We start from the raw sequence: 15502 nt of genomic DNA, 5'->3' as shown, positions 1-15502 counted from the left end.
AACCCACAAGTGTAGGGTATCATAACAGTCTTCGTGGGTAAGATAACCCAATTTATTGATTCGACACAAGGGGAGCCAAAGAATGTTTATAAGCTTTAACAATTGAGTTTTCAATTAAACCGCACGTGAAAGATACTTTCTTGGCAACGAAATATTAGTAGCAACGGTGATATGGAAGTCATGGTGGTAACGAAAATAATTGTGGCAAAGCAACAAAAGTAAAACGGCGAAAGTAAAGCAACTTGTAACTAGTAGTATTAAAACACTGTAGGCTAGGGAGATGGATGGTTGGTCACGGATGAGAGATATCATGTATTTAACTTGTGGCAAGGCACATAGAAAAGTAATGATCATCTAGGCAAATATCAAACTTTAGGCATGTATCCCGAGGTAGTCGTGCGTGCTTGCAATAAGAACTTGCACAACATCTTTTGTCCTACCATCCCGATATCAACTAGGCCAAAAGGAACTTATGGATATTAAGGTTCTCCTGTCAAAGAGCACCGGAACAAAGCATTAACAATCAATGGATACATGGAATCCTCAAACTATAGTCTATCCCCTTTGGTGTCCCAAGCTATCACCATTGGGATCGCCGGTTCCGGACTATAATAGGTGCTTACTACTCATAGATAGGATCTACAACACAAATATATTCATGAAAACATAATGAATTCGGATCTGAAATCATGGCACTCGGGCCCAATGTGACAAGCATTAAGAGTAACAAGTAGTAGCAAAGATGATAAACACCATAGTAGATGATAGACAACATGCCCCCAACAATCCAACAAACTATTACATGATCTAACTTATCCAATCTGTACCATCCCCTTTGCCTACAACATGGAATTACTCACATATGATGGGGGAAGCCATGGAAGGATGATGGAGTGGTGATGGTGATGACGATGGCGAAGATTTTCCCTCTCCGGAGGCCAAGGCATCTAGATTAGCTCTCGCGGAGAAGAACCGAGGGTGGCAACGGCTCTGCATCGAGAACTTGCAAAACGACTTCTGATCTTGGAATAGGAGCCAAGGGAGGGCACCAGAGGAGGTGGACCCCACCCAGGCAGCCTCCCGACGCGGCCAGGGGGCACGCCATGCCCACAGGTCGCCTCGAGGCCCTGTGGCTCCCCTCTGGCCCATCTTCTGGCCTAGGGTTCCTTCCGTTGCGTGGATTTTCTCTTTTTTGGAATTTTCCGGGACGCTTAAAAATCCATTTTCCTGCACACAAGAAAACCATACAGGCGGCTCTGTTGAAAACAACGTCAGTCCGGGCTAGTTTTATTCAAATGATGCAAGAATGAGGTCAAAACAATAGCAAAAGTGTTTGGAAAAGTCGATACGTTTGAGACGTATCAACTCCCCCAAGCATAGCATATTGCTTGTCCTCAAGCAATTCAGTTCAACGAACTGAACGCGAAAAAGAAAACTTTGACAAACTCTTTTGCTTCATCAGATGTATATAAGCATGCACTACGAACAAGTGCAACGAGTATTGAAGCAATGCTACAAAGACAATGCACGAAGCAATCCTTCGATCATGTGAAGAGTTTCAAACAACTATGAATGAATAATATGCAACTGAAAATCATAACAAGATCACAATGCACATGAGTCGGACATACTAGAGTGGTGTCCCGCTAGCCCCCATGAGTGAAGAAAAACATAAATGCATATGCTCCTTCGGAGTTTTAAAGGAGACTAGAAATAAACATTTCAGAATAAGTAATATCACAATCATATAGAAAACAATGTGGTACTTTGGGACAATGCACATTATACTCAGAATGACAATATGCTCTCTATAGTTGGTGCTTTTTATAAGAAGGGGATGACTCAACAGTAAAGTAAAATATATAGGCCCTTCATAGAGGGAAGCATTGATTTGCAGAGGTGCTAGAACTTGAAATTTTAAAACAGAGATAAATCAAAATTTTGGGTGGTATGCTTTCATTGTCAACATAACAACTAAGAGATCTCAAATATCTTCCATGCTAAATACATTATAGGCAGTTCCCAAACAGAATAGTAATTTTTTTACTCCCCCTCCACCAATCGATCACACTCCACGGCGGGCCGAATCTACGGGTACCGTCCATACAAACAACAATCCTGGGGGAGTTTTGTTTCATTAAATTTGATTTGTCTTTTGGACATGGAACTGGGCATCCCGGTTACCAGCCACTTTCTCATGAGTGATAGTGAATCAACACATATCTTGAGAATAACCCACTTAGCATGGAAGATACCGATAGCCCCTAGTCGCTACATGAGTGATTCGGGCATACAAAACAAAATATTTATTTGAAAATTCATAATACGGCACATGCAAATTTACTTAGGACGACACATAAATACCGCATATAGGTAGGTATGGTGCACTCATATGGCGCAACTGGTTTCAAGGATTTTGGATGCACAAGCAGTTAGTCCGCTTAGTACAGGTGAAGGCTAGCAAAAGACGGGGAAGCGACCAACTAGAGAGCAATAATGGTCATAATCATGCAAAGTGAGAAAGCAACATTGAATCGGGCATGAAAGTGATATAACTATTATGAAATAAAAAGATCATCAAGGCTTGATAGACTTCTAGTCATAGACATGTGTAAGCATGTGCCAAGTCAATCCAAAAATTCTCCGAAGGGAAATACCACTCCAATATGCCAAACCATGAACAATGCAATGCATGCTAATCATTTCAGTAACACATTATGCACTCCAGCTATTTGAGACTAGTCACAAAGAAAGCATGAACTACTGGGAAAGCATTATAATCATAGCACTATGTCGCTACAAGCTGGTCTCCAGATCATAAGTACATGCATATGTACAAAAGTAGAAACAAATATAGTTCATACCGGCTTTACTTGTTGCATTCCTTCCCTCGATCTTCGTCATTATTGCATCGTCACTTGCATGATCGAATGTAGAAAGATATAATCAAGTGCAATTGCAAACATGGACGTGAGCTGAACTCTGCCAACAAAGCAAACTAAAGAGAAAAGGAAAATCTTTTTGGGTTTTCCAAAGGTTAAGCGAAAGCAATAGAAAAGAGAACTTTTTTGTTATTTTTGCAAAGAAAGAAAAAAAGGAAAAAACTCTGAAAAGATTAAAAGGAAACCACGGATGATACAATGAAAGGGGAGAAGGATACATACTCCACCAAGCTTAGGCTTTTGGCCTAAGTTGAGCTCGGCTACTACGGGATCTAAGAGCTCCCTCTGCCTCCGGAATGGTACGGGTAGCTCCAAGAATCATACGTGGCCTCGGGCGCGTAAACTGATGCCCGACTGTCCTCCCAAGAAGAAGGCTCTTCTTCCTCGGGAACAACCCCCCCATAGGGTTGTGGAACTGCTGCTGGATCACGAACTCGTCTAGCTAAATCGAGGTGAAGGACCATCCATTCCTGCTAGTGTAATCAAACAAAAGTGGTGCAGGTAGACGGATCTAGCGAGTAGTAAGCTCGCCAAATCTCATGATATAAACAAGGTTACCAAACTCGGAAGTCCTGGTAACAAACTCATGCATCTTCATAGCGGTAAGATCAAAGTTTATGTATGGAAAAGGCACATCATACGAACGTACAGTGCGCCGAAGGTGCTCGACGATAAGCGTGGTATAAAAGCCAGCAAAGTGAGCCCCTTTGCCGATGTTAGCGATGAGGCGACGAGCAATCAAAGCACCAATATTATACGTGATATCTCCTAAGAGGGCGGCTGTCAAGATAGCGAGATCCGGAGCCGAAATGTTGCTCCTGTTATCATGAGCTAGCACCCCTCGAGCAATATAGTATGTGAAATACCTGATGTGGGGAAAAAATATGCTGGAGATCTTCCCCCGGTGAATGTCTCGCGGGTCCTTACTGCAAAGGGAAGCGAATAGGGATTTCAGCTCGTAGGGCTGAACTTTCATTTTGTTCGTCTTCCCGACATTCCACACACCTATAACATCACAAAATTCTGCCAAAGACATGGTGAAAACATCCTCATATAATATGAATTCAATCATGGAAGTTTTATCTTTATATCTAAACCAGTTGACAAAATAATAGGTGGGTTTTGGATATTGTTGCACACGTCGTGTTACGAGACATGTCAAACCTGTAGCTGCACAGAGATTATCAAACTTATCCTTAATACATGTCGCCGTAAGGAAATCTGAACACGGGTATGTCATGGCACGTGCCTTGTCCGTCTCGTGGAGCAACTCCGGTTACACGATATCATCATTGTAACTTGTCCTCATAGTAGAGGATGAAGCTGCAGCTCTATTTAGTCTATCGATAGGCTCGTGTCTCTTCCTCCCAAGCCATCCTTTTGCTTTTCCAAACAAACTCATTTCTGAAATTTTTGGTTCATCACAAAAATGGAGGTTTTAAGCAAAATGAGTTGGAGCAAACTATTCTACTCACTTCCGTGATGCATAAACTAGCGTCAAAACTTCATAAATAAATTTCTAAACATGCATGCAAGCTCATATGAACAGCACCAATCAAAATTCTAATTGGAGAGGTGGAGGAGTCACAAACTAAGGAGCAAATGCTCAAATTCTCAATGCAAATGATGGGTTGTAGAGAGAGATCGAAATTTGCCACCAAGAACAGCAAGAACTCCAGCTCTAGGAGAAAAAATCGGGATTTTTGGAGTGAGAGAGAGAGAAGGGAGGAAGAAGTACCTGGAAAAGAGACCAGGTGGGCCCAGGCGCCCTATGGGCGCGGCTAGGGGCTTGCCCGCGCCAGCTGGCCACCCGGACCAAGGGTGGCCCCCCCTGGTTGGCTCCAGGTGCCCGTGCGTCTCTTATTTGATGCAAATTTTTATTATAATTTTTCCGGAATTTTTCTACAACTTCATTTTTGAAAAAAAATCAAAGTACCGAAAGCTGCAAAACTTCCGGAAAGCTCGAAACAATGGTTAAACATATGAAGCTTCAAAAAACATAAAATTCTGGTACAACAAAGAGGATGAAAGATAAAGGAAATGAAAACATGACAAGCTTCTATTTCTACTCATATAAAACGCATTTGTTAGCAAGGTTGATCAAGTCTTACAACCAAACAGGTGTTATATCAAGCAAAAAGGTTCACTTCTTATAAAGCAATCATGGTACCTTTATTTCAATGGATATTGTCCCCACCATAATGGTTTTGAATTTGTGGTGCACATGTAAAGGGCAATCCCACTCTCCAACCTTCACGGTATCAATATTCTCAATAGAGTTAAGGCCATGCCTTTTATCAATATTCTTCGGAAAATATACCGTGTGCTTCTTCTCATTAACATTGAAAGTCACTTTCCCTTTATTGCAATCAGTAATAGCACCGGTGGTGTTAAGAAAAGGTCTGCCAAGAATAATAGACATGCTACCATCCCCGGGCATGTCAAGCACAACAAAGTCAGTAAGGATCAAGAAATTAGCAACTTCAACAGGAACATCCTCACAAATACCAACTCGAACGGATGATGACTTATCAGCCATTTGAAGAGAGATATCTATAGGGATTAGTTTATCTAGACAAATCCTTTTGTAAAGAGAGAAATGCATAACACTCACTCCTGCACCAAGATCACATAAAGCAGTTCTAACATAATTATTTTTTATGGAGCAAGGAATGGTGGGTATACCTGGATCACCAAGCTTCTCATGAATCTTACCACTGAAAGAGTAATTAGCAAGCATAGTAGATATTGCCTCATTAGGAACTTTTCTTTTATTAGTAACAATATCTTTCATATACCTCGAGTACACAGGCAACTTAATAGCATCGGTCAAAGGAATTTGAAGAAAAAGAGGTTTCATCCATTGACAAAATTTATTGTAATGCTCTTCTTCTTTGGTTTGGAAAGACTTACCTGGGAAGGGCATTGATTTCTGTACCCATGGTTCTCTTTCCTTCCCATGTATTCTTGCAACAAAGTCTTCTCTAGTATACCTCTTACGCTTGTCGGGTGCTTCTTTTTCTTGTACTTCAGGAGGATCATTCTTCTCATTATCTTTATCAGGTTCAGCACCATATTCAATCTCATCATCGAAAATAGATATACTATTAGGATCAACAATAGGTTCTTCATCAATTATGGGATCATTGGAGTTGTCATTTTCCTGCAATTGAGAATCTTGCTCGATCCTCTTTGGATGCCCCTCCGGATAGAGAGGGTCCTGGGTGTGTGTACCTCCTCTGGTCTTTATACCATATGCCTCTGTATCAACTTGTTTGGCACTGTTAGCAAGCAAATCTTTTTTCACGTTAGAAATTTGTTCAAGCTGAGTTTGAACCATAAGAAAATGCTTAACAAGACCTTTAACATCATTAACAGTTCTACTTAAAACATCAAGCAAACTTTTTATAGCAAGGGAATTATCATGCAATTGGCTTTGAATCCACTCATTAAAGGGAATTATCATGCTTGATAATGAAATTACCAAGCTCATCTAAGCATTGATCAGGGGGCTTACCATGAGGGATGTCACTTGCATTGAATTCTACAAGAGAGTGTACCTCTACCATAGGTGGATGAGTGGTAGGCTCACATAATTTCCCTATCGGAGGTAGATTCTTCACATCTTCAGCTTTAATACCTTTCTCTTTCATAGACTTCTTGGCTTCTCGTATAACTTCGGGGCTCAAGAAAAGCATACCTCTCTTCTTTGGTGGTGGAGGTGGTTTAGGAACGGACCAATCATCATGATTCTTAGCTATCTTGCCCATTAATTCTTTAGCATTGTCTGGTGTTCTTTCCCTAAAAGCGCAACCATCACAACTATCCAAATAGGTTCTAGATTCATCTGTTAGACCAGGATAAAATATATCAAGCAATTCATTCTTAGGGATTCCATGTACCAGTCTAGCCTTAAGTAAAGTGCAATACCTCCCCCAAGCTTTAGGGAGGTGCCCATCCTGCAACTATTTAAAGTTATATATTCTTTGTAAAGCAGCATGTTCCTTATGAGCAGGAAAAATATTTAGCAACAAAAGATTGAGCTAAATCTTGAGGACTACTAATGGAACCACATGGTAGTGCATCATACCATACTTTAGCATCTTCCTTCAAAGAGAAAGGAAGTAGCTTAGTAACATAATAGTTTCTCTTCTTGTCCTCTGTAGTGAATAAGCCACCCAACTCGGTGAGTTTGGTAAGGTGTGTAATAGCATCACCATTTTCTCTGTGATAAAAGGGGTCAGCTTCAACTGTGGATATAAGGGAAAGATCGACAGAGAAATCAAAATCAGCATCCTCAATGCAAATAGGAGATGAAGCAAATTTAGGATCAGGAGTAGATTTGTTCTTCATAGAATGCTTTTCAAGCAGCTTCCTAACAGAAGCAGGGTCAGAGTCAGCACACTCTGTAAGATCCCTGCATAAATCATCATCAAGTTCAATATAATCATCATCAAGAATTCTTTCCTTGAGACCACTCAAGTCTGGGTAACCAAAAGATCTACCAATGGGGTAGCGTGTAACAGGAAGTTCAATTCCAGACTGCTTAGCAGCCTTAGCAATATGAGAATCAATAAAATAACCAAGTAAACCAGGCTCATCAAGAGTAGTAGAAGCATCATCAAAAGTATCAGACATAGTGACATACTTGGTAGAAGCAGCATGTGGTGGTGGTGAAGCAAACTTACTCATAACGAAAGGTGAATCGAGCGTAGTGCTAGTACTAAGAATAGTGCCTTTTCGTGTAGTGGATGGTAAAATCGGAACCTTGGGGTATCCTTTCTTACCCATAGTGAATAAATCGCAGCAAGCAAAATAACTCCAAGTAGACTTGTAAATAAAGCTATGCTCCCCGGCAACGGCTCCAGAAAATGGTCTTGATAACCCACAAGTGTAGGGGATCGCAACAGTCTTCGCGGGTAAGATAAACCAATTTATTGATTTGACACAAGGGGAGACAAAGAATATTTATAAGCTTTAACAGTTGAGTTGTCAATTCAACCGCACCTGAAAGATACTTGCTTGGCAACGAAATATTAGTAGCAACAGTGATATGGGAGTGATGGTGGTAACGGAAATAATAGTGGCAAAGCAACGAAAGTAAAACGGCGAGAGTAAAGCAACTTATAACTAGCAGTATTAAAACACTGTAGGCTAGGGAAATGGATGATTGGTCATGGATGAGAGATATCATGTATTGAACTTGGGGCAAGGCACATACAAAATTAATGATCATCTAGGCAAATACCAAACATTAATGATCATCTAGGCAAATATCAAACATTAGGCATGTAAACTTGCACAACATCTTTTGTCCTGACATCCCGCTATCAATGGGTCCAGAAGGAACTTCTGGATATTAAGGTGCTCCTATCAAAGAGCACCAGAACAAAGCATTAACAATCAATGGATACATGGAATCCTCAAACTATAGTCTATCCCCTTTGGTGTCCCAAGCTGTCACCATTCGGATCGCCGGTTCCGGACTATAATTGGTGCATACTACTCATAGATAGGATTTATAACACAAATATATTCATGAAGACATAATGAATTCAGATCTGAAATCATGGCACCCGGGCCCAAAGTGACAAGCATTAAAAGTAACAAGTAGTAGCAAAGATGATAAACACCATAGTAGATGATAGGCAACATGCCCCAATAATCCGACGAACTATTACATGATCTAATCATCCAATATCTACCATCCCCTTTGCCTACAGTAGGGAATTACTCACACATGATGGGGGAAGCCATGGGAGGATGATGGAGTGGTGATGGTGATGATGATGGCGACGATTTCCCCTCTCTGAAGGCCAAGGCAGCCTCTAGATTAGCTTTCCCAGAGAAGAACCGCGGCTGGCAGCGGCTCCGCGTCGAGAACTTGCAAAACTACTTCTGTTCTAGGATTTCTCTATCACGGGTAAAAATAGGAGCCAAGGTAGGGCACCAGAGAAGGTGGACCCCACCCAGGCGGCCTCCAAGCGCGTCCAGGGGGCAGGCCGTGCCCACAGGTCGCCTGGAGGCCCTGTGGCTCCCCTCTGGCCCATCTTCTGGCCCGAGGTTCCTTCTGGTTCTTGGATTTTCTATATTTTTTATTGGAATTTTCCGGGAAGCTTAAAAATCCATTTTCCTGCACACAAGAAAACCATACATGCAGTTGTGCTGAAAACAACGTCAGACCGGGTTAGTTTTATTCAAATCATGCAAGAATGAGGCCAAAACAATAGCAAAAGTATTTTGAAAATTCAATACGTTTGAGACGTATCACTTGGTCTATGTCTAGTTTGAAGTGATATAGAGCAGCTTGTGGCTAGTTAGTGATGGAAGTCATGGAGCACCCGTGCATCGCTAAATCTTTGCAAAAGTCGTGCCCGCGATTATGTGGCAAATTGGAATTTTTTTTACATCCGGTTATAGAAAAGTCGAAGTAACCTCAATTAAGATACACCATCTGTGTGAGTAACCTTGACCGTGTATTTTTGAGGGAGTTCGGAAGGAGAACACGATGGGGTTATTTTTGACATAAGTAGGTGTTCATGATCACCTCTTGATCATAATTAGTAATCGATCGAATTGCATATATTCTCATCTTACTCATGTACTCGTAAGTTAGCCACCAAATAAATGCTTAGTGATGCTGCAACCTCACCACTTAACCATCCCTCACCTAATAACTTGATTAGTGTTGATATCTTAGTCAATGAGATTGTTGAATCCCCGTGGCTCGCTCATTACTAGAACACAATAGGTCCAGGTATAGCAGATGTTGATGCAATTGATGCTCCATAGCTCCAGTGGGAGTATGATGAGGAGAGACGGCGTATGTACGTCACCTATCAGGATGGGTAAAGGGATTCTTGGTCATCTCCTGGGCTTAGCGTGATAGACTTCCTTGTTTTATCGTTTGATTTCTTCGATAGTCGGACCCTGCTCTTATGAATGTTTGAATGGATGATTGTGTAGATTTGTAATTTAGCATGTGCGAGTGTAAGCCAACTCATATACTCATCTCCTCTTTTAAATGTATTTGCAATGATGTCTATACTAGCGAAACGCCGAGATGTGCTTCTATCCCTATTAAGCCTTCGACCCCAAATAAGGGTAGTATTCTATCTTGGATGTTACAGAGACAGCCATCTAGGTACTAACTACAGACCCGTAGGTCTGTCGTAAACTACTCAGACATCACCATGGGAGCGTCAAGGATGATGTATAGGTCCTTCGTGATCGATCCCTCGTCCGGCAGGGCACTTGAAAAGGGATCTAGATGGGAACACGACATAAAAGAGACTTGCAGCGATGGAAAAAGTGTTTCTGGTGGCTCTGTAGGGTTTTGGGGATGTATTGGAGTTTATAGGACGAAGATGGATGTCAGGAGGTGCTAGTGGTCCCACCACACATCAGGGTGCGACCACCCCCTGGGCGCACCCTCATATGGGGTGCCTCCGTCGTGTGGCCTCTGGTCTCCTCTTGAAGCTTCCATGTCTTCTTTTGGTCCAGAAAAAATCATAAAAAAGTTTTGGGGCAATTGGACTTTGTTTGGTACTGTAAACCTGGAAAGCCAGAATCATGCAGAAAACATGAACTGGCACTGGGCACTAGGTTAATAGGTTAGTGCTCATAAATAATATTTATTTGTATATAAACACCCAAAAGGTGTCCTAGAATGATAATATTATAGCATGGAATAATAAAAAATTATAGATATGTTGGAGATATATCAGTGTTCAAAAACAAGCTTAGGCCCAATGGTAAAGCTAAAAAGTACAAGGCTAGGCTTGTGGCCTAGGGTTATGCCTAGAAAGAAGAAGACGATTTCGTTGACACTTATTCACATGTGGCTAGACTGACCACCATTCGAGTACTACTCTCGTTGGCAGCCTCGCATGGTCTTCTCGTCCACATGATTGATGTTAAGATGACTTTCCTCTATGGAGATCTAGATGAGGAAATCTACATGCAACATCCAGATGGCTTTGTTATAGATGGTCAGTAAGGAAAGGTGTAATTTGCAGAAATCTTTATATGTCTTGAGACAAGCACCTAAGTAATTTCATGAGAAGTTTAATACAACTTTGCATCTGTTGGCTTTGTTGTTAATGAAGATGATAGATGTGTATACTATCGCCAAGGTGGGGGCGAAGGAGTTATAGTCTTCTTGTATGTTGATGACATACTAATATTTCGAACCAACCTCAAAGTGATTGAGGAGGTTAAGTCATTCTTGTCTCTGAACTTTGACATGAAAGACCTTGGGGTGGCTGATGTTATCTTGAACATCAAGCTATTGAGAGATGATGAGGGTGGGATTACACTTCTACAATCCCATTATGTTGAGAAGATTTTGAATCGTTTTGTATAATCAGACTGCAAAATTTCTAAAACGCCATATGATCCTAGTGTGCTAATTCAAAAGTTCAAAGGCACCGCTAAAGATCAATCGAGACACTCTCAAACTATTGGTTCACTAATGTATATAGTAAGCGCAATGAGGCTTGGCATCGCATTTGATGTGAGCAAATTGAGCCAGTTTTTTACCAATCCTGGTGATGTACATTGCCATGTTGTCCAAAGAATTATGTGCTATCTGAAAGGTACTATGAACCATCAAATTCACTATACCGGATACCTGACGGTACTTGAAGGCTATAGTGATGCGAACTGGATCTCTGATGCTAATGAGATGAAGGCCACTACTGTGTATATATGTTTACCCTTGGAGGTGGTGTTGTTTCTTAGAAGTCTTGCAAGCAAATGATCCTAAGGACGTCAACAACAGAAGTGGAATTAACAGCATTAGACATATGTGGTGTCGAAGCAGAATTTCTTTGAGATCTTTTGATGGACTTGCCAGTAGTTGAGAAGCTAGTTCCAGCTATCCTTTTAAATTGCGATAATCAGACAATTATTGTCAAACTAAAGAGTTCAAAGGACAACATGAAGTCCAACAAACATATAAGAATGAGAACGAAAGATGTTAGGCGGTTGAGAAACTCCAGAGTGATAGAGTTGGATTATATCCAAACGGCTAAGAATCTGTGAGATCCCTTTACTAAAGGGCTATCGCGTGTTGTTATAGATAATGCATTGAGGGAGATGGGTATGAGGCCCACATGAGTTGCCATGGTGGTGACCCAACCTATATGATCAAAGATCCCGTGAAGTAGGACCTCGGAAAAACAAGCTAGTGGTGAACTGAGGAGAGTAACTTTACTTACCTGCTTCGTTGGAGATGCAATACTCTCGGATATTGTATGATACGATGACTAATGTCTTAATGTCTTCTAAAGTTGATATGTAAGCACTCTAGTAAGCTCATGAATAAGCCTAGTACTAGTAAGACATCTAGTGAAATTTCTTTACGTCAAATTGACAATTCAAGGCATAGTCTATTGTTCAATTCTGAAGGAGTGTAACTACGTGCTCTGGGTAAAACTCAACATTAACAGGTCTTCACTGAAATACCGGTATATCAAACACTGATTGGAACAGAGGACATAATGGGTCCTCGAGATCTGGTGGGGTATAATTGAAATATGGGGTGGGCTTTAGGCCTATCCAACAATTACTGAAAATCTCTAAGGGCCCATGTAGGTGCCATGACAAGGAGTGGTCGGAATTTTAGTCCCACCCCGCTAGTGGAGAAGGAGTTGGACCTCCTTCTAAGGGATTCCCTTCCACGTGTTATTGAAGCTTGAGAAGAGAAGAGGCCCTCGCGCACTCCTCCTCCGCCACCCACCTCCTTGCCTAGTCATGACGTGTCGCGGGTTGCGAGATTGAGCCGAACCGAGCTCATATCTATGCGCTTATTTTTGCCGGTCAGGAACGGAGAGTTCGTAACAGAGGTGCCACGTTATGAGACATTGGATCGTGGGTTATTGTCGACTCGGACGTGGGTCTAGCCCACTTCCCTCCACTCATACATGCATATATATGTGAGGTCTCGACCAACCTAGCCGCAATGAGCAACTCACATCTGCTCCACGCGAACTGCCCCTTTCATTCCTTTTGCTACCGCTACACGGTTTACGGGAGAACGGGCCTCTGAAACCCTGCCTCTTCGGATCCTATATGGGTGAGGGGCAATTGGATTCTTGAGGAGCGGCTACATGAGTGCTCGCCTTCGTTCGACTGCTTCCTCTACGTCTACATCGCCTTCGTCATCACCATGTCTCCACCAACCGACGCCGACCGTGTGACCGTCGAGAAGCTTGAAGCCGACGAAAGGCGATGAGGAGGCTGCTGCGGCTATGGTCAACTCGCCTATTGAATGGTATAACACGCTTATTCCGCTCCTGTTATTTTTTGTTGTAGCACTACTAGCATTATACATAGATGTATCTATTGTTAGCGTACTATGTGCTTGCATGAAAAAAAATGCAACATCTCTATGTTACTATGAATGTCATGCTTGTGATTTATCCGTGGATTAGTTTAATTAAAAATCATCTTTTACTCAACAGTGTCCGCCATGGATGTCGTCGACAGGGAAGGAGGAGTGTACCCGACGACAGACGGGTCCTGGGTGGACGACGTCGTCGTAAAAGTCAAGCGAGGCACGTCGGTACTGTTTGCGGAGGTCCGACAATCCCTACGTGGCGACAGAAGAGAAACAACGACGGCGTCGGATAAGAAGAGTGCGGATGTAGAACAACGGGAAGAAGGAATATATTAGAACGAAATAAGATCGCAAGAGGGATTTAATGGGTCGGAAGTGTCAAAATCCTATAGGGCTGCTGACGGAACTACCGCAAAGCCCTTTAAAATGCGACCGGGCCGCTCGACGGACCGATATCGATTCACATTTGTTTTATGACAAAGCACGTTCGAACAATGTGGTTAAGACGTATGCGGACGATTTGAGATGGCATCTTTAGAGATTTGAAAGACGACAAGATGACGCAAGAGAAGTTTAAGCATTCGCCTATTACAAGAGAAAACATCAGGTTTACTCATTCCATGTGATGCATACGCCAAACTCACAAATCGCAAAGCAAACACACACAAATTGCACACGCCAGCCCGACGTAGGACGATGAGCGACTTCTAGGTCAACGCCACCCGATGCATTCCGGAGGTGGACGACGATGGAATCATCAGTAGACGGTGACGGCGAGCTTCATGCCGGCGCTACAGTGGCCCGGCACGCCGCAGATGAAGTAGTGCGTGCCCCTGGGCAGCCCGACCGCGTCGTAGCCGTTGCGGTACACCGGGGCGAACCCCTTGGGCGACACGATGCATCTCTTGTACCCGCCCTTGCTCACCCACGCCACGTCGTGGAACGTGCTGTTGTACTTGAACACTGCGCATGCATACATACGCACGCGGCACGGTCAGATCGGGATAAGTCGTCGAAGGCTACTCGCACACGTGCATTGCAGAGAGAGGTACGTACCGAGCACGTCGCCGGCGCGGAAGGTCTTGCCGGCCAGCCACCCTCCGTAGTCCACGTTGCGCGTCCATCCGGCGGCGTCGCCAACAAGGTACGTCGTCGCCCCCGCCTCGGCGGCGGGGGTGGCCGCCAGGAGCACCGCGGCCACGCACAGGAACGCGGCGCCGGCGACAAGCGCCTTACTGCCAGCACTGCCTCTTCCCCCAGCCGCCATCGTTGCCGCGCGTACAAGTTTGTCGGCAGAGAGACCAGCTACTGCACTCTCTCTTGCTGCCTGGTAAGACTCGGCTGCAGGAGTGGTGCCCTCGCCGTGTTGCCTTTTATAGCGCGGGCGCGGCGTCCGTGCGTTGTGGACGTGAACTACTACTCCTATTATTCATGGAAAGCTGAGAACTGGAACTGCTATGGGGGAGGAATGAACGCATTATTCATGGCACGTGATGACACGTTGTGCAGTGCATCCATCCTTTGACTATTGACGCGCCTATTTGGCCGGTACGTACTGTTGATTAATCCTCACATTGGATAAGAGAGAGGAGCGCATGTGATCGATGGGCACTGCGTTTGCCAATACAATGTTTGGCGGAGTTCACGAAACCTGTCTACGGGTTTTTTTTTTGTTTCTTGTACGACTGTTGGGCACCGACAGTTCCTGCCGTGTGCAGTAATCGCTCCACAAGTCAGGCGTGTGTGTCGTCGCTAGCTAGCTAGAGCTCAAGTTGACCAAATGATGCGCGGAAGTTGTCGTGCTGCCACCCTATTCGAGATCCATGATCCACGGAGCCGTCGTCCGAGAACCAAAGAAATGGGACTTTTGCACTGTTCTAACCCTCTCAGCGATATGTGTCATAAACTGAATTCAATCTGAAAGTAGTTCACGATCTGACTATTTTAAAAACGTCACAGCCCGTGGTGTTGCTGCTGCATGTAGAAACATCAGTCTCGCTTGCGTTTCTGCTCCACATTCCAACGCCGAAATAGTTCGCGTTGCAGTCTACATGACAACACCAGGCTATTTTGCGTTTGTACCCAGGCTGGAAACACCATGGGGGTTGGCGTTACTGAAGTAGAGATTGTCAACAAGCAGGTTAGGACCACGAGGCGCTCACGCAGAAGCAGCAACGCCATCGGGGTTGGCGTTGCTGGAGTAAAGATTGCCGCTGGT

At 43.4% G+C, this 15502-nt stretch overlaps 1 protein-coding gene across 1 annotated transcript; it reads right to left on the bottom strand.

The window, feature by feature from the left end:
- Positions 1–13842: 13842 nt before the first annotated feature.
- On the bottom strand, positions 13843–14714 carry LOC123446201 (basic blue protein-like). The gene is made up of 2 exons (XM_045122879.1): positions 14341–14714; positions 13843–14247 (listed from the first exon to the last, which is right to left on the bottom strand). The coding sequence occupies exons 1-2, from the start codon at positions 14549–14551 to the stop codon at positions 14042–14044; spliced, it is 417 nt and encodes a 138-aa protein (XP_044978814.1). The 5' UTR covers positions 14552–14714; the 3' UTR covers positions 13843–14041.
- Between the last annotated feature and the right edge of the window lie 788 nt (positions 14715–15502).

Source organism: Hordeum vulgare, chromosome 4H (genome assembly GCF_904849725.1).
Source record: "Hordeum vulgare subsp. vulgare chromosome 4H, MorexV3_pseudomolecules_assembly, whole genome shotgun sequence".
Taxonomy (NCBI): Eukaryota; Viridiplantae; Streptophyta; class Magnoliopsida; order Poales; family Poaceae; genus Hordeum; species Hordeum vulgare.
The sequence above is the reverse complement of the archived record's forward strand: the minus strand, read 5'-3'. Positions and strand labels throughout refer to the sequence as shown.

Bases quoted from the DNA above. Each gene is read 5' to 3' on its own strand.
- LOC123446201 (XM_045122879.1), bottom strand. From the start codon at position 14,551: ATGGCGGCTGGGGGAAGAGGCAGTGCTGGCAGTAAGGCGCTTGTCGCC. The intron at 14,248-14,340 runs GTACGTACCTCT...ATGCATGCGCAG, and splicing joins CCGCGCCGGCGACGTGCTCG to TGTTCAAGTACAACAGCACG.